We start from the raw sequence: 27,319 nt of genomic DNA, 5'->3' as shown, positions 1-27,319 counted from the left end.
TTTACAGTTCATCTGCTGTTATTTATCAAACAGTATAACACTGTTTTTTTGGATTACAGTACATGACGGTAGGATAACTGTGTTTTACTAATTTTACAGCGCATTTACCGACATTTATTTAACAGTATAATAACGTATTTTGGATTTGGACAGCAATTCATTACTAATACTGTTTCATGCTGTTAAATTACAGTTATCTACTGGTATTGTTAAATGACTGATTTAACTGTTAATTTACACGTGAGGGATGAATGTTCAACAGTATTTTTACAATTATTGTCAAATACAGTCGGATACTGTTGTAAATCCACCGTAAATATACAGCAATTCGTTTCAGTGTACCATAATTCTACGGTCATATACTGTAATCCAAAATACGGTAATATACTGTTAAAATAAATGACGGTAGATGCGCTGTAAAATAACTAAAACACAGTTATCCTACCGTCATGTACTCTAATCCAAAAAACAGTAATATACTGTTAAATAAATAACAGTAGTTGCGCTGTAAAATAACAGTAAAGTATTTTACTGTTATTTTACAGCTAAATTCTTTACAGTGCAGGGGAGAAGCTGATTAGAGACGGGTTAAGGTGGAGGACCACTGCGCCCCGGGTGGGGCCAGGTGGCCGTGCTGCTGGAGGAGCTACAGTCGGCTCGGGTTCTGAGGGGTGCGTTTGATTCCGTTTGCTTTGAAGCGAGGCCAACAGAAATCAGCCGTCACTGAGAGTTTGATTCAGGCGGCTGGAGCAGAGCCAAGGACCCGCCGTGGCTCGGGTGTGTGCCGCTCAGACCCAACATGACCGGGCTTTGGACCCCGAGCGGGGGACGGGGGGTCAGAGCCGGGTCAGCAGAAGGAATTCTGACGGGCAGAAGCGTGTTATGAAACACGGTTCCCTCAGATTCTCGTGTGATTCCAGCGTGCGAGCCGGGGGAAACGATGAGATGAAGCACGTCTCATCGGCGAGGATCCTAAAGACTAGCACTAATCTGTCTGTGACCGAGCACGTCGGCTTTAAGTATGAATGAGCGCCGCGGTCGCTTCCCTCTAAATTAAATTACCTAGCGACCGCCTCACATCCAGATTCCCTGCATCCGTTCCCTAACCTAATTTATCTGGCGTCCCGGTTTGTGTGTTACGTGTGTTCCCCGGGCGGCTGCTTCCAGAAGCTGAAGGTTTGGGGCGCCGGGGCTCAGGTGGACGGGGGGGGGGAGGAGGTGGCGCTCACACCCTGAAGCAGCCACCAAAGTGTCTGAGCTCTGCTCACAGCATCCATCTGCAGGTACGAGTGTGTCAGACGGACTTTGGGTAAATTGAGAAGCACATTCCCTAAATTGGGATTACACCGGAGGAAGCTGTGCTTTGTTGTAACTCTAATTGGATTAAGCCTCTTGCTCCATATGTGCACGTCTTCCAATCCTCTGGGCGGGGGGGGGCGCCGAGCGTTCGCTCGCTGGCTCAGATGACTCCGCCCCCCGACAGTCCAGCAGCAGATTAATTTAAAGCGCTCGGCTAAAGTCACCAGTTTGGTCTGAGCCGCGTCAAACAGCATAAACACGATGAATCTGTCGGCGTTTGGATCCAGAGTGTAAAATCTGACGCCTTTAACGGCTGCAGTAAAGCAGTAAAGTTTCACTTTGAACGACACAAGACAAAAACAGACGAGCAGAAGAAGAAAGACTGAATACTTGATGGAAGCCGAGGTAATCCTGGATGGTGTGAGAGCAGAAGAAGATGGATCCGTCAGCTGTGACCACCAGGATGAAGCCGTTCAGAGCCTGAAGAGAAAAGAAAACAGAAAGTTTCCTCCTTCTGAGAACATTAAACACGTTTATGATGCGACACTGTGCAACACAGCCTGCAAACATGAAGGGAAATAACAGAAAATAAGGTGAAAAACGAGCCTTAAAGTGAATATTTGGGTCTCCAAACACAGCCTGAACCCTCTGACTTTAGGAGGGTTTAAGGACACACTGCACACCATGCTGAGATATGCCAAGTTTTCAGCTAACAGCTCTTTGGGAATCACCTTGTTGCTGCAGAAATCCTGTTTTCTGTCTGTCACACTGTGTTATCTTTGCTGTTTTTCACACATGCAGCTAAAGAAATGGGAACAAATCTTAACTCCAGTCTGAAACCCAAAAAGAGCTTCTAGATTATTCATTTCTGGTGGCATAAAACAGTTTAATCATTTCATTTGTATTAATTGTTCCATAATTAGTCATTAGATTATATCTTATATTCCTTTTTTAAGCTTTTCTGTCATTAAATTGAATCTTATTTACTTTTTCTTGATGTTGTATAACATATAATTCTTATTATTGTTTGTTTTTTTCCTACTTTTAGACGTGATAAAGTTAATTATTTTGGGATTAGGATTTTTTTAAACTGAATTTCTTACATTAATTTGACTCTTTTGGTAACTGAAAACAGTTTTAATGTAAATGTACAAACAAGTTGAAACTATGAAGCTGTTTTTCACAGATGCAGCTAAAGAAATGGGAACAAATGATGCGTCTCTGTGACAGGCTGCTGGGAACAAAGTGCCTAAAGATCCAGTTTAAAACGGCTTCTTTGCTACGTTGTCTGTTCTGTGTGGACACAACTCTGGTTCATCCCTTGAGTTAGGAGCCTTTTTCCTGCCTGAATGGTTCACAGGTCAGAGTTAAGTGGCTTAACAAAGAAAAAACACATAAATCTGAACTGAAAACGGCTGAAAAAGGCAGAAAATGTCCAAATAAAAGCTATCGATTGAGACCACTGTAAAATATTACAGGAAAGTCTGAGTGCTTGGAAGGAAAATACAGTGGAAACCGCTTATAGTGATCACGTTGGTCCAGAGCCAATTTGAACACTATAAGCGGTTGATTACTAAAACCGAAGTTGTATTACAGTACAGGTATTTCACTTATTTTTTATGCAGAATATCATCTAAATGCCATTTGTATCGTTTTTCAATGAGAAAAATTAAATGAAACGGATAGCTTCAGCATTTTCTGAATTTTATTATCATGCAAGTTTAATTACAGTACTGCGCAGAGCGCAGACATACTGTAGGCTAACTCAAATACAGTACGTAACTTATTCTCTGCTGTGCCGCCGGTGCATTTTTTTTCTTACAAGTCAGAAAATAAAGTTTGAATTTAATCCGCCTTTCAGCACCCCTGCTCGGATCTATGCTCCTCCGTGCCGGTGTTCTGTCGATTTGTGCTACAGTACTTGGCGTGAAAACGAAACTTAGAAAATCGTCTCGGCGCATGCGCAAAACCACAAAGTAGCAATTCTCGACAAGTAGGAGAACTCGAATGAACACAGGCCTCCCATCTTACAAGAACCAGCCTGGAGCTTCCAGCGGTCACACGCGCATTCAATCCGCTCTCCAGCACCCATCCTCGGACACATGCTCCTCCATGACTTCCTTTTTCCAGCCATGATTCTCGCGCTTGCTGCCCGGTGTCAACTCATTACGTTAGCTAGCGAGGCAGAAGCAGACGTCCAGAAAGGAATCAAGGGAGTCAAAAATAAAAGAGCTACACGTAGTTTTACAATTATTTTGGCACATGTTTACATTCATAAAATGGCCAAAAATTAACATTATAAGCGGATTTCTTGATTACTATAAACAAATTATTTAAACAGCATTTGTATAGAAATGATTCTGTCCCAAGCCTTTTGATCCATATAAGCGGTTGATTACTATATCCGTGACCACTATAAGCGGTTTCCACTGTATAAAGAAATGAGATCTGGATCAGGACTTCTGCTCCTTTAGATTAATTTACTTTATCTGTTCCATCTAATAGATTTGACTCAAAACAACGACTTTTAGTCATAATTGACCTTTTTTTTCAGTATAAAAGCATTAACTTTCCTCACTTTTGTCCTGTGGGATCGTTTGAATCTTAACTAACTGCAGATCAGTGTTTTAATCTGGAACTTTTCTGCAAAAAGAACAGTTTTATTACTCATGCAACTAAAGAAATGGGAACAAAATGATGTGAAAACATTCGGGTGCAAGAAGTGGACTGAATGAGTGAAATGTCCACAGAGAGGCCTTCAGATAATCTGGCTGATGGGATCAGGCCTCTGTGTCGGATATTTCCCGTCAGTCCGACCTGATGACTGCTGGATAAATGACAACAAACTGTGCAAAGTAGCAGATTTACCAGGATGTGTTCGTTCAGGCTGCTGTTGGCACGTTAACAGGACAAATATATGATTACTTCCTGCTCTCATCTGCTCGCTGGAGCTGTGTTTTCATTGTGCTGATGGCATCAGACTAATCTGTTTAAGGATTGTTTGTGGATTCCAGGGGGAATGAAAAGCTTTAGAATAAGTAGGGAAGAAATGGAGCAACATCGGATAAAAGACCAACTAAAACAAGAGGGGCGAGGGACGGGGACGGGGGGGGGGGTGCACGTCAGATCAAAGATGAGCGATGAAGAGGAGGAGGAGGAAGGAAGGAGGTCACTACGGGAGGGCTAACACCTCCATCATCGCTGCGTCTCGTCCTCTTTGGGCCTCAGGGCTCCGTGAGGAGGTGATGACACGGTGTGGCGACTGTCCAGCGAGCCACGGCGGCGCCCTGCAGGCCCACGCCTACACCTCCCAGATGACGGCGTCCACAACCGCCGCGCTAATGCCGCCTTTATAGGATCAGACACACGTGCTCGGGCGGCCGCCCTCCCTCCGACTCTGGATGTCGGCACGGCATCCAGAGTCGCACGGGAAAGGCCGGAGGTCTCAAATGTCTCAGGCTGGGTTCCACACTGCATTCTACATACTTCCATACTGATCGATCAGACAGTATGCAGAGCGTTTACCCACAATGCATTTCGCTCCTGCCCGAGCCAAAATCAGCCGGCCTGAAGCTGATTTCTCTTAAGCTCTAAACTCTGTAAACTTTAGCAACATTTGAAACATATTCAGGAGAGAAAGTAGTCGTTTAGATCCCCAACGTGTTGAAAACCTGACAAAATACCGGCTATTTACAACTTTGTTCCCACGAACTCGGCGCTACTAAAGCTAGCCGCAGTGAGCAACGCACTTCCGGTTATTTTCACAAAATAAAATACCCGTTGCCTTTTATCATAGGGAAAGCCATTACCATACAATTGGTGCTTTTGTTTTGAAAACAGGAAGTGAACCTGCCCTCGTTGTAGCTAGCTTGAAACTGCCGTTTTGACAGGAAATGACGATCGGCGACGTCACGTTACGTTGCATCTTGGGTAGTTTGAGTATGAGTAGTAACCTCATGATGCATACCCAACATTTAGGAGAATCTAGTATGCATCCGGGAACTTCTCGCTTACTCAAACTCGCATACTAACTCAAAAAGTTAGTAGGAGTAGTAGGAGAAGTATGCGGCTTCGAACACAGCCAACGTTTTGCTTTACAGACTGCGCCCGGAGGAGCGCTTCTCATCGGAAAGAGAGAAGAAGAGTGCCAATTAAAGCTGATGAGTGATGTCACGTCTTCCCTCTTATGTCAGCAGGTGCATTAACGCACAAAGTTTACTGCAGAAACGTGCACGTTCGAGGTTCTTTCTGAGCGTTTCTCAGCTTCTCGCCTCTTAACTTAACTTAATGTTGTGTTACAGTTGATATTCATGTGCGAATGGGATTAAATTAAACCAGGAAGAAGAAAAAGAAGAAGAAGAAGAAGAAGAAGGAGAAGAAGAAGAAGAAGAAGAAGAAGAAGAAGAAGAAGAAGAAGGCCTGTGGCCTCGTCATACAGCAGGGGGCTTTAAACTCCTTCACAGTGACCAACTTCATGTGAAACAAACACCACTTTTCTTCAGGCTCGTTGCTTCCCAAACAAAACTATCGGCTGAATGCAAACAATCAATCAACAACTAAATAAATAAATAAATAAATAAATAAACAAATATATGAATAGGTCAATAAATAAATAAATAAATTAATAAATAGGTCAATAAATCAATCAATAAAAAGGTCAATAAATAAATAAATTAATAAATAGGTCAATAAATCAATCAATAAAAAGGTCAATAAATAAATAAATTAATAAATAGGTCAATAAATCAATAAATAAATCAATAAATAGGTCAATAAATCAATAAATAGGTCAATAAATCAATAAATAGGTCACATTGTTGTGATTTTTGTTCCTAAATGATAAAAAACAAAGGACAGAATTGAAAATAAAAACCTGAATCCATGAGCCGGATTAAGTTTGGATTAAAGATTTGAGCTTTAAAATCTGAAGCTCCAGAATTGGATACGTGACCCCACCCAAAGGTGTCCAACACACACACTTACAGAGAGATGCAGCGTGCACGCTCTGTGTATAAATATTTACTGCAGATCCGCCCGTCAGTCTGAGCGCATGTGTGCAGAAGCCGAGTCAGACGAAGGTGAAACCGGCCGCTCTGCACACGACGGGCAGAGGGAAACGGTCCCGTTCGACAGGAGTGAAGCTTTAAATCCTTCTTTTATGAGAAGAACCGAGCACTTCAATTATAGATGTGTTCACCGGCTCTGTATAACTCATGTTAGGCTCAGAGTCAGAAAGCAGCGGAGAGGCTGAGCAGCACGATGCCAAGGAGGAAAGACATCAGCAGCTGCTGCTAACCCTAACTGCAGGCCTCAGTTAGCATGTTAAAGGTTAAAGGTCACCCCAAGGTCAGAAACCCAAGAGCTACATCTCAGACTGCAGGCCTCAGTTAGCATGTTAAAGGTTAAAGGTCACCCCAAGGTCAGAAACCCAAGAGCTACATCTCAGACTATGCTGGCCTCAGTTAGCATGTTAAAGGTTAAAGGTCACCCCAAGGTCAGAAACCCAAGAGCTACATCTCAGACTCTGCTGGCCTCTGTTAGCATGTTAAAGGTTAAAGGTCACCCCAAGGTGAGAAACCCAAGAGCTACATCTCAGACTCTGCAGGCCTCAGTCAGCATGTTAAAGGTTAAAGGTCACCCCAAGGTCAGAAACCCAAGAGCTACATCTCAGACTCTGCAGGCCTCAGTCAGCATGTTAAAGGTTAAAGGTCACCCCAAGGTCAGAAACCCAAGAGCTACATCTCAGACTCTGCAGGCCTCAGTCAGCATGTTAAAGGTTAAAGGTCACCCCAAGGTCAGAAACCCAAGAGCTACATCTCAGACTCTGCAGGCCTCAGTCAGCATGTTAAAGGTTAAAGGTCACCCCAAGGTCAGAAACCCAAGAGCTACATCTCAGACTCTGCAGGCCTCAGTCAGCATGTTAAAGGTTAAAGGTCACCCCAAGGTCAGAAACCCAAGAGCTACATCTCAGACTCTGCAGGCCTCAGTCAGCATGTTAAAGGTTAAAGGTCACCCCAAGGTCAGAAACCCAAGAGCTACATCTCAGACTCTGCAGGCCTCAGTCAGCATGTTAAAGGTTAAAGGTCACCCCAAGGTCAGAAACCAAAGAGCTACATCTCAGACTCTGCGGGCCTCAGTTAGCATGTTAAAGGTTAAAGGTCATGACAGCACAGTTAGAAGCAGCACCAACCTGCAGCAGCAGCTCGCCCTCAGAGATCCGGCCGGCTGCAGACCCGCTCCTGCCGTCGCCGTCCAGGCTGTCGTTCGTGCCATTGGGAGGCGGGTTCTTCAACGCCACTGAAGACCCGGAGAGAAAACCAGAGTTACGGATCAAACAGAACTGGAGTCCAATCTTCCAAGGCGTCACTTTCAGTCATTTTTAGTGTTTTTAATCAGTGAAATGCAGGTAAAACTGAACGAGGGGGACGATCAGTGTTGTCCTACCAGCTCCATCCCTTTAAGGCTTTGAGCTCAGTCCCGGAGGGGTGGAGCTGTGGCCTTTCACTATGAACACGTGAAGGCCAGCAGTGCGTCTTTCACCGAGGGGTCAATGGAAAGGACGTCTCTGAAAACACCTCAGAGCAACTAAATCTGTCTTAAGGCGAGTCAAGGCAGGAAAAAACAGGGATTTTTCATGTGGTCAATTTTGAGATTTTGGGCCAGTCTACTCCTTCTATGTGTTCTTTCAACCTGCTATAAAGAAAACGTTGAAAACTTACATTAAAATGTTTATTTTATTACATTTTGTTTACCCGCGGCAGTCCATTTCGCCCGGATTTACCAAAAAGTTAGCATTCCAACGCGCCATGCCGAGCGTCGTCTATTTACTGAAGTCTGTCATGACCGGTATCGTTGGAAAGCTCCGAGTCTCCTGCACAATGATATATCACCCAAATAACGGCACTTCCTTTCTATCATTAACCAATCCTGAATGTCTAAAGGCGGATTTATAGCTAATGGCTGCTGCTGGTTTCTGCTAACATGATTGGCTCAGACGCATCACGTGTTTAGCTTTCGCGGAATCTCCGAAAATGCCCCAGAAAACCGCAACTTTCAAAGCAAAGAAAGCAACAATTGCGCTTTGCAAGATGCAATAAAATAAAATCTATTAGATCAGCTGATGAAGCATCGGGAAGCAGCACAGCTGACCGTAAACTGTCGCTAGGAAACCGAGTTAATGACAGCGGCTGGTCACTTTTATTGTATTGTAATGAGCTTGTATTCTTTATTAATAAGATGCATTTATTCAATATTAGTATTACTAAGGGCCTGAGCATTTATTCTGTTTTTGAGCTATTGTTTCTAATACAAATGTATTGAATTCCCCTATTAAAATCTTTAAATGCCGTTTTCTCAAAATCAATTTTTTGTATTTTTCCAGTATCAATATCTCAGCCTATGGAGCACCAACTAACACCAAACTTTCCAGTTATACACTCAGCAGTATTCTGAAGATATTTACACAAGGATTTGTTTATAAATCATTCCTGACCTGATTTATGTGACATTATAATAAAAAAAACATGGCGAAAATCGATGTTTTTTTGGGCTATGGACAGTATATTTTGATTTTCTAGGAAATGAAAGCAGATATCCTGAAATCCCTCTGTAATTTGCTTTTTATTTTGTGTGTAAACAAAATGAAAAAAGAATTTTGCACCTGGCTTTATCATATGTTCAGATCTATCTTCCGGAAATATACGCACATTTGTGCATATTTAATGAGATACTGCTCAATTTGCATAATGAAACATACAAATTTCTAAAACTTGTAATACATTTTTTTTCCCCATACTTGTATAAGTAATCAACTGAGGAAGTTTCATGGTGATATCTATTATTTTAAAATATTACCCTATTCACCTGCAGTGTCTCGCCTCAAAACCTAAAAAAGCTTCCCAACGTTTCTGACATTTACATCCAACATCAAACGAAGAAAAGTAATCTGTGACTCTGCTGGTGACTCAGCGCAGTTAGGCAAAGCCAGAGCAACACAAAACCAGTGCTGACCATCAATAATTAAGAGACAGGTGGGGTGGAAGCGGGATTCAGCGCCGTGACGTCACAGACGTTTGCAGGAATGAAAAAGCCCGAGGCGGCCGTGAGGAGGAGGAGGGGAGGGGGGGTCGGCAGGGGAGGCGTGTTGGCACAACGGAGAGCGACGAGGCCGACAACATCCAATAAAAACATCACAACAGACGCTGTTCTGCAGAGGCCGACGTGAATAAATCATGAGTCAGTCCTGATTCAGAGCAGGAAAGCATCTGCAGGGCATCGTTAAGAGAAGACGCTCCTAACTCAAGGGATGAACCAGAGTTGTGTCCACACAGAACTGAGCAAAGAAGCCGTTTAAACTGGATCTTTAGGCACTTTGTTCCCAGCAGCCTGTCACAGAGACACATCATTTGTTCCCATTTCTTTAGCTGCATGTGTGAAAAACAGCTTCATAGTTTCAACTTTTTTGTACATTTACATTAAAACTGCTTTCAGTTACCAAAAGAGTCAAATTAATATAAGAAATTCAGTTTAAAAAAAATCCTAATCCCAAAATAATTAACTTTATCATGTCTAAAAGTAGGAAAAAAGCAGACAATAATAAGAATTATATGTTATACAACATATAATTTAAGCTTTAAATTCAATTTAAAGCTTAAAAAAGGAATATAAGATTAAATCTAATGACTAATTATGGAACAATTAATACAAATGAAATGATTAAACTGTTTTATGCCACCAGAAATGAATAATCTAGAAGCTCTTTGTGGGTTTTAGACTGGAGTTAAGATTTGTTCCCATTTCTTTAGCTGCATGTGTGAAAAACAGCAAAGATAACACAGTGTGACAGACAGAAAACAGGATTTCTGCAGCAACAAGGTGATTCCCAAAGAGCTGTTAGCTGAAAACTTGGCATATCTCAGCATGGTGTGCAGTGTGTCCTTAAAACATTTGAGGAAACTGGACAAGTGGAGGACAGAAGAAGAAGTGTCAGGCCTAAAGAACTATCTCCAGCAGATGAACAGGATCTGAAAGTGATGTCCTTAAGAAAGAGGAAAACATCCAGCAAAGACCTGACACAGGAGCTGAGAGATGCATCTGGAGCTTCAGCTGATCCATCTGCTGTTGGCCCAAGCCTCATCAGAAATGGGCTCCATGGAAGGGTGGCTGTCAGGAAGCCGTTCTTAAGGAAGGGAAACAGGGAGAAAAGGCTGAGCTGGGCCAAAGGACACAAGAAGTGGGCTGAAAATCAGTGGCAGCAGGTCTGATGGAGGGATGAATCCTCCCCAGAGCCCGGAGCTCAACATTACTGAAGCAGGGTGGGATCATGCTGGCAGAGAACGCAACAAAAGGCAGCCCACATCCAAAGAAGAGCTTTGGGATGTCCTTCAAGAAGCCTGGAGAACTATTCCTGAAGACTCCTTAAAGAAAGGACAGAAAGCTCGGGCTCAGTATCTGATGTTACCAAACAGCATCACGTAAACAAAGTAAGTAAACATGAACAGATCAGATGTGATGAAAGCTGAGAACTCGCTGCTGCTGTGTTGCATAAGTTAAACTCTAATCTGCTTTTAGCATTTTGGAGGCAGATGTGAGCCAAAACACAAGCTGACAGCATCAGAATTCAGTTTAAAAACTCTTCCTGATGTGTTTGAATCCTGTTTTCATCATAAACAACAGAAATAAAACAGACTCAGTGAGGCTTCATCAGCAGATTCTTCTTTATTCAGCCCCCCCCCCCCTCCCCCCTCCTCTGGAGGTCTGTAACCCTCTCCTGAGTGGATCATCCCCCCCATGTTTTCATTCTCTTTCATCTCCTCAGACCCACTTCTCTGTGGCCGGGGTCGTCTCATGGCCACGAGCGAGAGGCTGACCTACAATGGGTCGCCGCTGTATCAGGACGTTACGATAAGAGCGGGTCAGGAGGAGTTCAGGCGCTTTAAAGGAGGTGGGAGTGCTGGCCTGTTTCTGGCTGCTTTTACCTCCGAGTGGCTCACAGACGCACCACTGCAGGTGGAATATCTCACGATATATCGACTAAAATAAGAAATAAAGCAACTTTTTTCCATTCTGATGCAGCATCCGGCCACAGTTACTCTTTAAAACGTTTAACAACGTTCTAAAGCAGCAGTAAAACCAGAATTACTGCAACACTGGGATATATTCCTGCGTATAACCGCATTTCTTAGTTAAAAAGCAGCTAAAAGGTGAGTTATACTCCACTTAAATCACTCCCACGTCTGAGAGAATCTGTGGGATTTATCTGGATGATTAAACAATTAAGATTTTATTTCATTCATCTTTAAATGACCCATTTTATTCATTCAGTTCCAGCTTTTCACTGCTCGCAATTTAGATTTGAGTTCCCTTTATGAAGCCATTTCACTTTGCTCTGAGGGACAGAAAATAAATAAGATTCAGACCAAAATCAACCACTTCTGGAGTAAAAATGAGCCGTTAGGCTGGACAGAAGCAGAGCTTTGATGCTTTTTCTGGAGCCAAGCAAACCCTAACTCTCACAACGTCACAACCAAACCCCTAAAAACTACTTTTTGGCCTTTAAACCTTAGGTAAGCAGCATTTTGCTCCCATTTTTGGACCCTGTGAATGAAGCAAAACAAGCGAACACACAAACCCACTTAAGCCAAATCCATCTGCTATGCCTATAAGCCCGCTAACTCCGGGACAAAGCCGATCCTCTGAACCTCACCGCCTCTTACGCGCAGTCTGAATCCTGCAGAGATGGGGCTCCTCCACCCGAAAACAGATTCCTGGGGCTCATTTTGGCTGAATTATTAACAGGCTGCAGCTGCAGTTACCCAGATATAAAGCCCCATTAAATAACGACAGGAAGACGTGCACCAAAGCAAAGGATTTAGCTTGGAGTTCCCGTCCTTAAAAAGCAAGAAAAATGGGTGGAATAGAGGAAAAAATATTAAAAAAAGGGATGTTTTTTGGTGTTTGGTCAAATAGAGTTTAAGCAAAATCAACTGGCCTCTACGTGCACTTTCCCTGCATTCGCCCCAACGAAAAGCTCAATCCAAGGAAATCCTCCTCAACCAAGGCAGTGTTTGAAACCGCACACTACTCATACTACTACTACTAACTTTTTGAGTTAGTATGCGAGTTTGATTAAGCGAGAAGTTCCCGGATGCATACTAGATTCTCTGAAATGTTGGGTATGCATCATGAGGTTACTGCTCATACTCAAACTACCCAAGATGCAACGTAACGTGACGTCGCCGATTGTCATTTCCTGTCAAAACGGCAGTTTCAAGCTAGCTACAACGAGGGTGGGTTCACTTCCTGTTTTCAAAACAAAAGCACCAATTGTATGGTAGGGCCTAAAAATAAAAAATTTTTGGTTCCGCTTTCCGACCGACCCTGTCAATTTACGTGCGACCCAAATTATTTTATGAGCTTGGGGAAGAAAAAAAAAAAAAAGAACACAAATACATTTTTTTAATGCAAACTATAATTACGTTTTTGTACAGCACCTCTTCATCCTGTACAAGGATGAGCGCATGGTCTCGTGAAAACAACGAGTTCACGTCAGATCTGCATGCAGACTGGGTCGGTAGCGCGTGTTATATGGTTGCGGGAGAAAGATGGATGTATGCGTGGTCTCCATTGTTTCTCCATGCAATAGCGTGACAAACAAAATTGTAAGATTGGGAAGGAAATCTTTCGAAAATGTCCTTGAAGAAGTCAAGCAGTGCACTTCTTCATTTGTGTCAGCAGCCGGTGTTCAGTCGATTTCTCCTACTTGTCGAGAATTGCTACTTTGTGGTTTTGCGCATGCGCCGAGCCGATTTTCTAAGTTTCGTTTTCACGCCCATAATGTTTTGCAAAAAATAAGATATTTTTCATATCATACTATCATTATCATTTTTATGAATATATATAGGCTACATAATATATAAAAAAATATTTCAATTGTTTTGTGTTAGGCAGAATAGTAGAAGCAGGCAGCAATGTTGGACAACAGGGCTATGAGTCGCAGAACACCAGAGTGACACTTTAACTAAACTATTACATTTATTTATGAAATATTGCTTGAGATGTCTTCAATGCCAATTGTCCAGGTTGTATCCCCGAGTCTGGAAATAAAGTTGATGATGATGATGATGATGATATCGACTACATATGTTGTTCATATAAAAATGCTACTGTAATAAAAAAAAAAAAATTTAAAAAATCTACCTATCACTCGCTGCCACTGGAAAAAATAAAAAAATAAAATAAATTCCCTACCTACCCATGACATCAACTGACAACCAACAGGATCCAAACTTTTTTTTTTTTTTTTTAAGGCCTAATGGCTTTCCCTGTGATAAAAGGCAACGGGTATTTTATTTTGTGAAAATAACCGGAAGTGCGTTGCTCACTGCGGCTAGCTTTAGTAGCGCCGAATTCGTGGGAACAAAATTGTAAATAGCCGGTATTTTGTCAGGTTTTCAACACGTTGGGGATCTAAACGACTACTTTCTCACCTGAAAATGTTTCAAATGTTGCTAAAGTTTACAGAGTTTAGAGCTTAAGAGAAATCAGCTTCAGGCCGGCTGATTTCAGCTCGGGCAGGAGCGAAATGCATTGTGGGTAAACGCTCTGCATACTGTCTGATTGATGAGTATGCAGTATGTAGTATGTAGTATGGAAGTATGTAGTATGCAGTATTTAGTATGTAGTATGTAGTATGCTGTATGTTGTATGTAGTATGCCGTATGTAGTATGGAAGTATGTTGTATGGAAGTATGTTGTATGTAGTATGCAGTATGTAGTATGTAGTATGCCGTATGTAGTATGGAAGTATGTAGTATGCAGTATTTAGTATGTAGTATGTAGTATGCTGTATGTTGTATGTAGTATGCCGTATGTAGTATGGAAGTATGTTGTATGGAAGTATGTTGTATGTAGTATGCAGTATGTAGTATGTAGTATGCCGTATGTAGTATGGAAGTATGTAGTTTGCGGTTTCGAACACAACCTGTGTCTGCAGAAAAGCTTTTTCCATGTTTGTAAACTCCAGCCTGACATTTACCAGCTTCTCTTTATGTCTTTATGCGATCCATAATTAGTCTCTGATGCTGCCACAGCAGTAATAACCATCACACGCTGCTTCATTTAACCTTTTGTCCCGTTTTATTCAACCACAACTATTTTCCACAGTTTAAGCCGACCGGTTGATTTGACCTGATGTGAGATCTGAAAACAGCGACCGACACCCCGACAAATTGCCCGGCGTGTTTCCCACCTGAGAAGAAGCTCTTGGTGCGGAGGAAGCTGACGCTGAGCCTCAGGATGGACAGCTTATCCAGGCTGGAGATGACCTCTTCGGGGAAGGGGAGCAGGCTGGCGAGCCGGTCCAACTCCGAGTTCAGGCGGTCGCGGTGGCGTTTGGACGGGTTGGATTTGCCACCTTCAGCGGGAGTCGGTTTGACTCTGGAGATGAAGGAAACGACGGCGTTGTCATGTCAGGAGTGAAAGAAAGCAGAAGCAAAAACAACCACAAGGAGATCCCAAATCACCACAAAAGGATGCAAAACAACCAAAAATAAATCCAAAACCACAAAAGGATGCAAAACAACCAAAAATAAATCCAAAACCACAAAAGGATGCAAAACAAAAAAAAATCCAAAACAACCAAGAAAAATTAAATAAAAAAAATCACCAAAAAAAGAAATAAAAGAAAAAATCACCACAAAAGGATGCAACAAAACAAAAAAAATCCAAAATCACAAAAAAATATCCAAAATCACCACAGAAGGATGCAAAACAAAAAAAAATCCAAAACAACCAAAAAAAATTAAATCAAAAATAAATCACCAAAAAAAGAAATAAAAAAAAAAAAACAACCACAAAAAAATACAAAATTACCCCAAAAAAGGATGCAAAACCACAAAAAAAAAAATCAAAAAACAACCAAAAAAAATCCAAAATCACCACAAAAGGATACAAAACAACCAAAAAAGGATGCAACAAAACAAAAAAAAATCCAAAATCACAAAAAAATATCCAAAATCACCACAGAAGGATGCAAAACAGCCACAAAGATACATAAAACTATCATAAAAAGGTGTAGATAGCCACAGAGAGAGATGCAAAAATACGAGAAGGAGATGCTAAAAACAGATGTAAAAATAAACACAAGGACATAGAATACGGACACACAGAGAACAAAAGAGATGCCACGGACACAAAATGACAACAGACTGACACAAAACAACCACACGGCAAATCCCCCAAAGAGGTGGAAAAATAAGAGTTTACAAATGATCCCAGAGATGCAAAATGGTGAAAACAGACACAAAATGACAACAGACTGACAAAACAGAACAATGTAGACAAAGGATGCACACTCAATGTACTGAGTGACGCAAAACTACCGCAAAGAGACGCAAAGAAATGTAAACAAACAGCAAAACAACTCACGGGATGTGAAATAAGCACAAATGGACACAAAATTATCACATCCAGAGTCAACAAGATGCAAAGCAGAGAGACAGAAAGGCTAAATGAACAGGGAGCAAATTAAAACGGGGGTCTTTTCCAAAGCTGTGCCCAGGGGCCACGGACCTGTGTTTTATTCTAATTAATTATCGGATTAGGCGGCGGTTTCCGCCGACAGGGGGCGCTGTTGCCATTAACAACCAATGCAGCGCGATAATCCCGTGTTTACAAACTGTCCGCCAGCGCTAAACAGGGAGGACTTAAAGTGTAACTAATACGTCTTAAATGTCCAGATTTAGTGTCAGCGGTTAATGAACCGTTAGCACAGGTCGGGACTTACTTACCCCTTCTGAGCCGGTTTTCTCCGTTTCCGTCCGGCGTACATGTTGGAGGACATACAGCGAGATCCAGAAGAAAGTGTCCCAAACAGAGCCGAGGACCACCGGCATGTGATTCCTCTGCTCCCAACGCCCGGCACGGTGCGAAATGTCACTTATCCCGGACCGTAGGGCGTCTACAGAGCCGTCGCAACTTGTATTACGATGAAAAAAAGGAGGATAAACAGATATAAACAGAGGACGGGCGGATAATGTCAGTGTCGAAGCAGGCGCAGTAGTGAATATAAAAGTGCAGGAACGTCACGGTTGGTCGCTTCGGTTATCCTGTCCGCGGTGTCCCGGCGAGTCAAAAGCAGCGGACGTTCCGCAGCGAAACCCTCCATTTAAAGCTGTCACCCTGAGCGCAGAAAATGCATAAAAACGAGCCGTTAAGGGTCGGTGTTCCAAAACGAGCCGTTAAGGGTCAGCGTTCCAAAACGAGCCGTTAAGGGTCGGCGTTCCAAAACGAGCCGTTAAGGGTCGGTTGTTCCTCCGCCTGCCCGGTCCTCTCCTCTCCATAAAAACTAGACGTTAAGGGTCGGTGTTCCTCCGCCTGCCCGGTCCTCTCCTCTCCATAAAAACTAGACGTTAAGGGTCGGTGTTCCTCCGCCTGCCCGGTCCTCTCCTCTCCATAAAAACTAGCCGTTAAGTGTCGGTTGTTCCTCCGCCTGCCCGGTCCTCTCCTCTCCTCTCCTCTCCTCCTCCGAGTCTCTCTGCGGCTCCTCTCTGGCTCCCAGATCAGCGCGCGCCGCTCACACGGGGCACTGATTTGACATCGGGCGAGCGCAGCGGGTCAAAGGTGACGTCAGGAAGAAAAAAACAACGGTCGACTTTTTAATTTGAATTAACGGTCAACATTTAGCATTACGCTAAACGGCTAGCATAGATACCGTTTTAATGTACGTATGCATGCATTTAGATTATTTTAGTGTTTTTAATCAGCTTCAGTGATTAAATAACTGCCCATCAGCCTGTAACCTGTCATTTACTTTCATATTCAACAACATTTTAAATGTTTGCACATAGCATAAATGCTAGTCAACAAAAATAAAAATGCAAATGAACCATTTTCACTTAATTTGGAAGTTTAAATATAGTGTCCAGTTATTGGGGACAGAAGCGTTTCATATTATGGTATCAAAAGACACATTACTGACACCCTTTGAATGAATGAAGAAACTTTAAATATATTCTTAAACTTTAAAAATCTGTGCTTTATTTTCAGTGTCTGAGCGCCATTAATGTCTTTATGTTTGAATATCCTGAAATGTTTTTTATTTTTTAATTTCCTGCTTGATTTTCAAGTTCAAGTGACGGTAATGGGCTTGTGAATAATGACTTTACTGTATAAAAAATTAGCCTTTTTCCAGATTCTTACATAGTAGTTGTATGCTTTTGATGCGTAATGTTTTTGAATATTTTAACTCATTCCAGATCCTGTTGCCTGACCTGAGGGGGAAACTATTGAGGTTAAAGAGATTTGTTGAAAGAAATACTCCCAAATGTCTCGTTGTTGTTGTGCAACATTCACAAACAGCGACAGGGAAAGACGGTTTCCTTGCAACTCTGTACTATTAGATTACACAAGATCCACTTTTTAAGGTTAATATTGTCAAAATCTTAAGCAGCTGTAACATTAAAAGTACAATTTTCTCTGGATTTCTACATACTCCCTGATAAATAACTTTGCATTATTCCTGTTTTTACTTTATTTAAGGCTGATTTAATTTAAATTTGTGTGTTCACCATTGGTAACTTTGGAAAAAAAAGGGATGCAAATGAGTAAAAATGAGCAGTTCAGCAATTTCTCATGCATTTTTCCTTTAATCAGGCAGCATCGCCATCAAAACATTCATCTTTCTTTGTTCAGATATAGTCTCGTTGCCTGATAAAGTCAGAAAATACAACAGTTTTTTTTTATTTCTTCCAGCCAAGTTTGCAGTGAAAATCATTAAAGGCCTAATTGGAAGCAGATAGTCAAACATTAGTGCACATGACTGACCTGCCTTTACCAAAACAAGGTTACACTGTCATCTAGTGGACACCAAAAACCACCACGCTTGATCACAACTGCCAAATAAAGACTGCAACGTTGGTAAAAGATTGTAAATCTTTCAAATCAAACTATTTTTCTACATTAAAATCCCCAATTTTTAAATGACATTTTAAAGAAGACTGAAAATGTAAAATAATACACGATTTCTTCTATTTTTTTTTGGATTGTAGTTTAGTGAAAACATTCAACCCACTGCAGTGATCAGATCACCTTTAATATGGTGTAAATGTACAGACTGACGCCGACACAAGTACACAGTCAGAGGCAAAGTATTGAAGGCAAATCCACAAGATGAACTGAAGTTATCAAAATACATCAGAAGAGGAGGTTACACTGTGCAAAAACTGTACAAACTGACAGCGGCGTGAGTCAGGTTAAGGCAATACACGATTAAAGTACACAATATTTGACAATACATACTTTTGAAGGAAAATAAAGATGAAAAATATATATAAATGCACATACACAATTACACAAATATACTGCATTGTGGAGCCGTGGCTTCCTCTGGTTATAGGTAAATAATTACAGGCTTTTTTTTTTCTGGATGTAGACGTAAGCAACAAGATAAATTTATATCTCTATACAAAGAATACTTTGTGAAGAAAAAGGCACCGAGAGAGGAAAAGAGGAAGAAGACCTTCTTTTTATTTCCATCCAGCTGTGGTGATTTTTGGTTTTATTGAACATTTTAAGGTCAATCTGTGCTCGGAAAGAGGAGGAGGAGGAATTCTGGGACTTGCAGATGATTTTTAATTGTCTTATGACTGATTTGGCTCAATTTACGCATGATGGAAGAGACACTTTAAGCCTCCATATTCAGTAAGAGCCGAAGCAGGAGGAAAACACTACATTTCCCAGAATCCTCTTCCTAAAGCAGAGGTAAATTCCAACTTGTGAGAAAACGCTCCAGTCAACATCCAAAAGCCATAATTATGCTACATCTGTGCCTCTTATATCAGCAAGTTTGGACTGCGAAGCTCGATCGTTTTAATCAAAAGGAAGTAAAACAAAAAGCGAGAGAAAGAGCTAAAATATAAAATAATATGGATATACGTACATGTGAAGAGGTCGTCGAGCCATGTGAAAATGAGATGAAATGGTTCCGTGACATTAAAATGTAGAAACTGAAGATATTTGTTCCTATTTTCTATGAATAAATAACACAGTTTATCGTTTCAACACGTTCAATCGAGGAAATCTGCAGATTGGTGGGACTTTGGATGTTGACAATTGACGACGTCTACAAGTCAGAGGCTGTAAATTACGGTAACTTGCATAGGACAGTTACCATCGCGTTTCCTGCTTTTTTAACAACTACAAATTTGGCTTCATTTCCATTTAAATCGTGAAAAAGACGACGGACAAAAACCGTCGTCCCTTTGGTTTTTGCTAAAAAAAAAAAACCGCGTTCCACATGGCTTTTGATTTCCAAACCACGTATTACAGTTTGTCGCCTTCACTTTGGAAGAAAACACGATGATTTCATGGCTCAGCTTGGACTGAATCTATACGTGTGTGAAAGATTAATCGATTAAAAAGGCATCAGCGGGATTATAGTTGCCTTTAAGTGTTTCACTTCTGTGTTGGATGAGTTGTTGATCCTTTACGTTTAGAAATAAAAGACTGCTGACACAGCTAATGGATGCATCCTGCTAAGAGCATGAATAAACTTTTTAATAACTAAGTGCTTCGGTCTTCTTTGTGCCGCTTTGTGATTAAAAAGTGTCTTTTTTTGCAACTTTGGCAAGTCACTTCAAAGCGCAAAGACTCCGAAAATTTGGCTTTTTAAAGAACGAGACAGGGCCGGTCCAGCTTTGGTCTTCCATCGAACATCAGATGTTCTAAAATAGCAGCCGACTGTCCCTTTAAACGTCGGTCAGTTTAAGGCACCGTCCGGATTCCCCCCCCCTCGACAACAAAAGAAGGAAAAAATGAAAGAAAAGAGCGTAAAGAGGAGATAAAACTGGCTCAGTGGCAAAGCTTTTAAATTACACAAACAAGCAGCCGTTTTCACTGAATTATCTCGAGCTTCGATCTATTAAAACACCGTGGCTCCGTTGTGCGTTTTCTTATTCTTTTAAATCCTTTTTATACCGTCAGCAAAGCGAAATCTCGCTCCTCCGAGACAGCAAAGAGTTGAAATGAACTTTGCAAAAGAACAGCAACCTAAAAGCGACGCTTTAAATCCTTCTGAGCGTTCAGAACAGGAAACAAACTCGTTCTTTATGTCGGGAAAGATTGAAGTCGAACAGCTAGTCCTCATCTGTGAGGCTTTATTAACGTGTAATACCGCTGATGGCCACTAGGTGCTGCCTCTGATCAGGTTTTCAGCCTCTGTGCACCCTCACAGTTTACAAAGTGTTTTCAAATAAAGCATTTTTCCGTGTGCCACCACCGGCTGAGGTAACATCGGTTTTTAATTCGATGCATCTGAAAACCAGTTTTTCTATCCGTGTGTGTTTCTGTCCTCCGGCCACAGGAGGGCGCTGACGAGCGCACAGTAACCAGCATTTAAAGTGATTAAAACGGTGAATAATTTTAGAATTTTTGCACCACCTTGTTTCACGCTGTGCCTGTGAAGTAAAAAGGTTCCCAAAAAGAAACAAATTTCCAAAATTTGTAGCTCCGAACACATCAAAGATGGCAGCAACTTCTAAACTTTTTAGCGCGAGGATACGGTTCTTAAGTCCTCAACCAAATTCCAAGCCTGGCTGGTTTTAATAGAAAAATAGAAAAGACACATTCCTGTTCTTCAGTCTGCTCCCCTGTCGTTGAGTCCTGTGTTTCCTTTAAGCTGCTCTTTCAGTCCCAGATAATGTCGGTTCCTATTTGTTCTCCGTGTAGCAGGTGTTCCCGCTGGGCAGCAAAGAGAAGGGGAAGCCTCCGTTACCCATGACGGGATGGTTGTTGATCTGTGGGGAGACCAAACACAGCTTAGGCCAGTTGTTTACAAGCTCAAATCAACATTCCCAACAAAAATACAGCCAAGAAAGCTCGTGAGTAAGGGCCTTTATGTGGGGAAAATCTCAAATATTCTCACTATTATGTCAGTTTACAGGCGAAAATGACATAAAACACTTCTGATGAAACATAAAAGGACATTCTGTCAATCATCACAGCAGGAAATTAAATGTTAAGTACACAACATGATGGGATCGGCTCCAAGAATACAAGCAAACCAAGTAAAAAGTGTGTGTGGGAGTTAAAAACCGACGCTGACAGAAGATAACGCCTGAATTTATAGGACTCGCAGCCCAAGAAGAAGACCTAAAAGCAGGAAATATTCCCGTTTCTGAGCTGGAACAGGAGATTTTAGCTGAATATTCTCAGTTCTTTGCCTTTCAGCGGATAATTAGTTCATCCTGAAGGTCATTTAAAAAGTCTGAAGGGTGACGACACATCTGGTTTCTCATATTTATGAGTGTTTAAAGCGGGGGTGTCAAACTCATTTTCACCGAGGGCCACATCAGCATAATCGTTGCCCTCAAAGGGCCAGATGTAACTTATAAATGTAACTACTCCTTAATGTTAGATAACTCTGAATTTATTACTTATTCAAGTTACAAATATTACATATATATTTGCATAGATGTAAAAAGAATATATATATGTTTGCTTGTTGCTCTGTTGTTATATCATGAATCCTTTTCATTTGTCAGGTTATGAAACCCACATCACTCCATCAATCAACGATCAAACTATCCAAGTGAATAAAGAAAAATAACATCAAACACAAGTTATGACATTTACTTTGTTCCAAACTTGAAATATCAAACAAAGCTAGCTTTTACTGACGCATTGTTTTTGGTTGTGGCTTTAAAATTTGGGCAGTTTGTTGTTCTTCTTGGTGCCTGATGTTGGCACACTGAGCTCCGTGTTTGGTCTCTGACCACCGCCACCGCCTCAGAACACAAAAGACATACCGTTCTTTCTTCTTGAAGCACAAACATGTATTCGCCTTCCGATCTTTCTTGAAACAGAAAAACTGATGCAGATGGAAGGGCATCTCCATCTGTTTCTGGACATTTTGGGATCATTATTTGGATTTCTCAGTTCCACTTATTGGGAAAATCGCATCGATTTGGAAACATTGCAGTCCAGTGGCAGGATGCCGTCACTTTGTGCGTAACTTAATCAGCATGCATTATGGGAAATGTAGTTTTTGGTAACTGCACGTATTTGACTTATTTATTTTTAGACAATCAGAACTTTTAAGCTCTCGCGGGCCACATTTGGCCTTGAGTTTGACAAATATGGTTTAAAGGATTCGTTAACCATCCTGTAACAACAGAAAAGGCTGCGGACAGGAAACCAGCGATGGAAGCTTTGGCTGTGTTCGAAAGCGGATACTTCTCCTACTTCTCCTACTACTCATACTAACTTTTTGAGTAAATATGCGAGTTTGTCAGCGAGAAGTTCCCGGATGCATACTAGATTCTCTAAAATGTTGGGTATGCATCATGAGGTTACTATTCATACTCAAACTACCCAAGATGCAACGTAACGTGACGTCGCCGATCGTCATTTCCTGTCAAAACGGCAGTTTCAAGCTAGCTACAACGAGGGTAGGTTCACTTCCTGTTTTCAAAATAAAAGCACCAATTGTATGGTTATGGCTTTCCCTATGATAAAAGGCAACGGGTATTTTATTTTGTGAAAATAACCGGAAGTGCGTTGCTCACTGCGGCTAGCTTTAGTAGCGCCGAATTCGTGGCAACAAAATTGTAAACAGCCGGTATTTTGTCAGGTTTTCAACACGTTGGGGATCTAAACGACTACTTTCTCACCTGAAAATGTTTCAAATGTTGCTAAAGTTTACAGAGTTTAGAGCTTAAGCAAAATCAGCTTCAGGCCGGCTGATTTCGGCTCGGGCAGGAGCGAGATGCGTTGTGGGTAAACACTCTGCATACTGTCTGATCGATGAGTATGCAGTATGTAGTATGCAGTATGTAGTATGCAGTATGTAGTATGCAGTATGCAGTATGTAGTATGTAGTATGTAGTATGCAGTATGCAGTATGTAGTATGCAGTATGTAGTATGTAGTACGCAGTATGTAGTATGTAGTACGCAGTACGCAGTATGTAGTATGCAGTATGTAGTATGTAGTACGCAGTATGCAGTATGTAGTACGCAGTATGCAGTATGTAGTACGCAGTATGTAGTATGTAGTATGCAGTATGTAGTACGCAGTATGCAGTATGTAGTACGCAGTATGTAGTACGTAGTATGCAGTATGTAGTATGCAGTATGTAGTATGTAGTATGCAGTATGTAGTATGCAGTATGTAGTATGTAATACGGAGTATGTAGTATGCAGTATGTAGTATGCAGTATGTAGTATGCAGTATGTAGTATGTAGTACGCAGTATGTAGTATGCAGTATGTAGTATGCAGTATGTAGTATGTAGTACGCAGTATGTAGTATGTAGTACGCAGTATGTAGTATGTAGTACGCAGTATGTAGTATGTAGTACGCAGTACGCAGTATGTAGTACGCAATATGCAGTATGTAGTACGCAGTATGTAGTACGCAGTATGTAGTACGCAGTATGTAGTACGCAGTATGTAATATGTAGTATGCAGTATGTAGTATGCAGTATGCAGTATGTAGTATGCAGTATGCAGTATGTAGTATGCAGTATGCAGTATGCAGTCTGTAGTATGCAGTATGTAGTATGTAATATGCAGTATGTAGTATGCAGTATGCAGTATGCAATATGTAGTATGCAGTATGTAGTATGTAGTATGTAATATGCAGTATTTAGTATGTAGTATGCAGTATGCAGTATGTAGTATGTAATATGCAGTATGTAGTATGCAGTATGCAGTATGTAGTATGTAATATGCAGTATGCAGTATGCAGTCTGTAGTATGCAGTATGTAGTATGCAGTATGCAGTATGTAGTATGTAGTATGTAATATGCAGTATGCAGTATGCAGTCTGTAGTATGCAGTATGTAGTATGCAGTATGCAGTATGTAGTATGTAATATGCAGTATGCAGTATGCAGTCTGTAGTATGCAGTATGTAGTATGCAGTATGCAGTATGTAGTATGTAATATGCAGTATGCAGTCTGTAGTATGCAGTATGTAGTATGCAGTATGTAGTATGTAATATGCAGTATGTAGTATGCAGTATGCAGTATGTAGTATGTAGTATGTAATATGCAGTATGCAGTATGCAGTCTGTAGTATGCAGTATGTAGTATGCAGTATGCAGTATGAAGTATGTAGTATGTAATATGCAGTATGCAGTATGCAGTCTGTAGTATGCAGTATGCAGTCTGTAGTATGCAGTATGTAGTATGTAATATGCAGTATGCAGTATGCAGTCTGTAGTATGCAGTATGTAGTATGCAGTATGCAGTATGTAGTATGTAATATGCAGTATGTAGTATGCAGTATGCAGTATGTAGTATGTAGTATGTAGTATGTAATATGCAGTATGCAGTATGCAGTCTGTAGTATGCAGTATGTAGTATGCAGTATGCAGTATGTAGTATGTAGTATGTAATATGCAGTATGTAGTATGCAGTATGCAGTATGCAGTATGTAGTATTTAGTATGTAATATGCAGTATGTAGTATGCAGTATGCAGTATGTAGTATGCAGTATGCAGTATGCAGTCTGTAGTATGCAGTATGTAGTATGTAATATGCAGTATGTAGTATGCAGTATGCAGTATGCAATATGTAGTATGCAGTATGTAGTATGTAGTATGTAATATGCAGTATGTAGTATGTAGTATGCAGTATGCAGTATGTAGTATGCAGTATGTAGTATGTAATATGCAGTATGTAGTATGCAGTATGCAGTATGTAGTATGCAGTATGTAGTATGCAGTATGTAGTATGTAATATGCAGTATGTAGTATGCAGTATGCAGTATGTAGTATGCAGTATGCAGTATGTAATATGCAGTATGTAGTATGTAGTATGCAGTATGCAGTATGTAGTATGTAGTATGCAGTATGCAGTATGTAGTATGTAATATGCAGTATGCAGTATGCAGTATGTAGTATGCAGTATGCAGTATGTAGTATGCAGTATGCAGTATGTAGTATGTAGTATGCAGTATATAGTATGTAGTATGCAGTATGTAGTATGCAGTTTGCAGTATGCAGTATGTAGTATGTAGTATGCAGTATGCAGTATGCAGTATGTAGTATGCAGTATGCAGTATGTAGTATGCAGTATGCAGTATGTAGTATGTAGTATGCAGTATGTAGTATGTAGTATGTTGTATGCAGTATGTAGTATGCAGTATGTAGTATGCAGTTTGCAGTATGCAGTATGTAGTATGTAGTATGCAGTATGTAGTATGTAGTATGCAGTATGCAGTATGCAGTATGCGGTTTGGAACACAGCCTTTGAGGTTTCTTACCTGCGTTTCTTTCCTGAGGCTCAGAATCTGCTGCAGCTGCACCATCAGCCCGTTTGAAGTGAGACCCGCGGCCACCTGGCAGGACAGCGCCGCCTCGTCGGGGTTCGGGATGGCGGGCGCCGGCGGCCCGGGTGGGAGAGCCTGGTAGAGGCAGGAGGGCTTGTTGGCGGGGTTCATTCTGATCATGCAGTCCTGCTGAGCAGCAAAGGGAGCTCTGCCGCCGGCGTTCATCTGAACTCCCGCCGTCTGGTGGAGCGCGGCGCCCGTCTGCTGCGGCGGCCATGGCGGCCTCTGGAGCTGACTGTTCTGGGTAAAGTCTGCAGGGAATCCCGTTTGGTTTGAAATATTTGGGGTTTCTGCAGCGTTCCACTGGTTTCCTTTGAAGCTGAACGCTGGATTCACCTGTCCCGCGCTTTGGTCCTGGAAGGACACGCCCACATGGGGAAGTCTCTGAGTCTTTTGGTTGCCGTGGAGATGACCGGCCGCAGCGTCCTGGAGTGAGAACGCTCCCAGGTTGTTGTTGTTGTTGGCGGCATTAAACTGAAAAGTCCTCGGCTGGTTCTGGCTCGGATGACGAGCGTCCACCAGGGCCGGATTAAACGGCGCCGGGGCGGCCGGGTTAAACGGCGCAGGGGCGGCCGGGTTAAACGGCGCCGGAGCGGCCTGGTTAAACGGTGCCGGGGCGGCCGGGTTAAACGGCGCCGGGGCGGCCTGGTTAAACGGCGCCGGGGCGGCCGGGTTTTCAGAGCCGCCCGGCTGAAAGGAAGCGGGAAGCGTTTGCCGAGGCGGCAGCCCGTTTAACCCGGAGCCCATCTGAGGAAAGTCCATGTGGCTCAGCTTCACCGTCCCCACGGCCGGAGGCGCCGCCATCAACTGCCCGCCGCTCAGCATCAGCTGGTTCTGGTTCTGGCCCGGCTCAGCCCAGCCCCGGTCAGGGTTCTGGTTTTGGCCCGGCTCAGCCCAGCCCCGGTCAGGGTTCTGGTTTTGGCCCGGCTCAGCCCAGCCCCGGTCAGGGTTCTGGTTCTGGCCCGGCTCAGCCCAGCCCCGGTCAGGGTTCTGGTTTTGGCCCGGCTCAGCCCAGCCCCGGTCAGGGTTCTGGTTCTGGAAGTCCACGTCCGGGAGGCAGGCGGCGAGCTGGTCCAGCGGGTCGGGCAGCGGGAAGCGGCCGTCCTTCTGCAGCTGCTCCTCGAAGTAGGACAGGACGTCGGCGATGAGGATGTCGCTGAGGTCCTCGCTGGACTCGGGCTGGTTGCAGTTCACCTTCAGCAGCGTGCTCTCCCAGATCCTCAGCTCCTCCGGCGCCACGTCCAGCGCGTCCACCAGCTCGTCGTCCCCCAGGATCTGCTGCAGGCTCGCCATCATGTCCCGAACCGTGTCGTCCATCTTCACCGGGGCCCCGGCCCCCGGTTTGGGGGCGGCGTCTCCCAGGATGCTGAGGGTGGCGTGCGTGTCCTGGAAGGCCACGTCGCTGAGCGAGTTGAGCGCGCTGCCGCCGTTGTCCTCGTAGTAGAGCGACTGGTCCTGGCTCAGCAGGCAGCCCAGCATGGAGCCGCGGCTGACCGAGTCCTCGCCGTGCGTCCTCTGCTCGGGGTCGGGCGCCTCCACGCTGGGCAGCGTGTCGTACAGCACCGCCTCGCCGGTGGCGAAGTTGAACGGCAGCTGCAGCCGTCTGAGGCGGAGCTGCTCCTCTCCTTCCTCGTTCCTGAGGGGCAGCAGATGGGCGTGAGAAACCACAGAAGAAGACGACCACGCCGTG

At 42.7% G+C, this 27,319-nt stretch overlaps 2 protein-coding genes across 2 annotated transcripts in view; both read right to left on the bottom strand.

Annotated features, from left to right (window-relative positions):
- LOC142391538 (aryl hydrocarbon receptor-like) overlaps positions 1-16,831 on the bottom strand; it is a 44,971-nt gene extending 28,140 nt beyond the window's left edge. The window contains exons 1-4 of the mRNA XM_075477373.1: positions 16,089-16,831; positions 14,549-14,736; positions 7,490-7,596; positions 1,690-1,779 (exon numbers count right to left, since the gene is read on the bottom strand). Of these exons, the coding sequence (XP_075333488.1) occupies positions 1,690-1,779; positions 7,490-7,596; positions 14,549-14,736; positions 16,089-16,141 (438 nt within the window). The 5' untranslated portion in view covers positions 16,142-16,831. The remainder of the gene's footprint in view (positions 1-1,689; positions 1,780-7,489; positions 7,597-14,548; positions 14,737-16,088) is intronic.
- Positions 16,832-17,925: 1,094 nt separating this feature from the next.
- ahr2 (aryl hydrocarbon receptor 2) overlaps positions 17,926-27,319 on the bottom strand; it is an 80,312-nt gene continuing 70,918 nt past the window's right edge. The window contains exons 10-11 of the mRNA XM_075477372.1: positions 25,564-27,265; positions 17,926-21,092 (exon numbers count right to left, since the gene is read on the bottom strand). Coding sequence (XP_075333487.1) covers positions 21,006-21,092; positions 25,564-27,265 — 1,789 coding nt within the window. The 3' untranslated portion in view covers positions 17,926-21,005. The remainder of the gene's footprint in view (positions 21,093-25,563; positions 27,266-27,319) is intronic.

This window comes from Odontesthes bonariensis, chromosome 11 (genome assembly GCF_027942865.1).
Source record: "Odontesthes bonariensis isolate fOdoBon6 chromosome 11, fOdoBon6.hap1, whole genome shotgun sequence".
Lineage (NCBI taxonomy): Eukaryota > Metazoa > Chordata > Actinopteri > Atheriniformes > Atherinopsidae > Odontesthes > Odontesthes bonariensis.
Note: the sequence above shows the minus strand (reverse complement) of the source record. Positions and strands in the feature narration are given on the sequence as shown.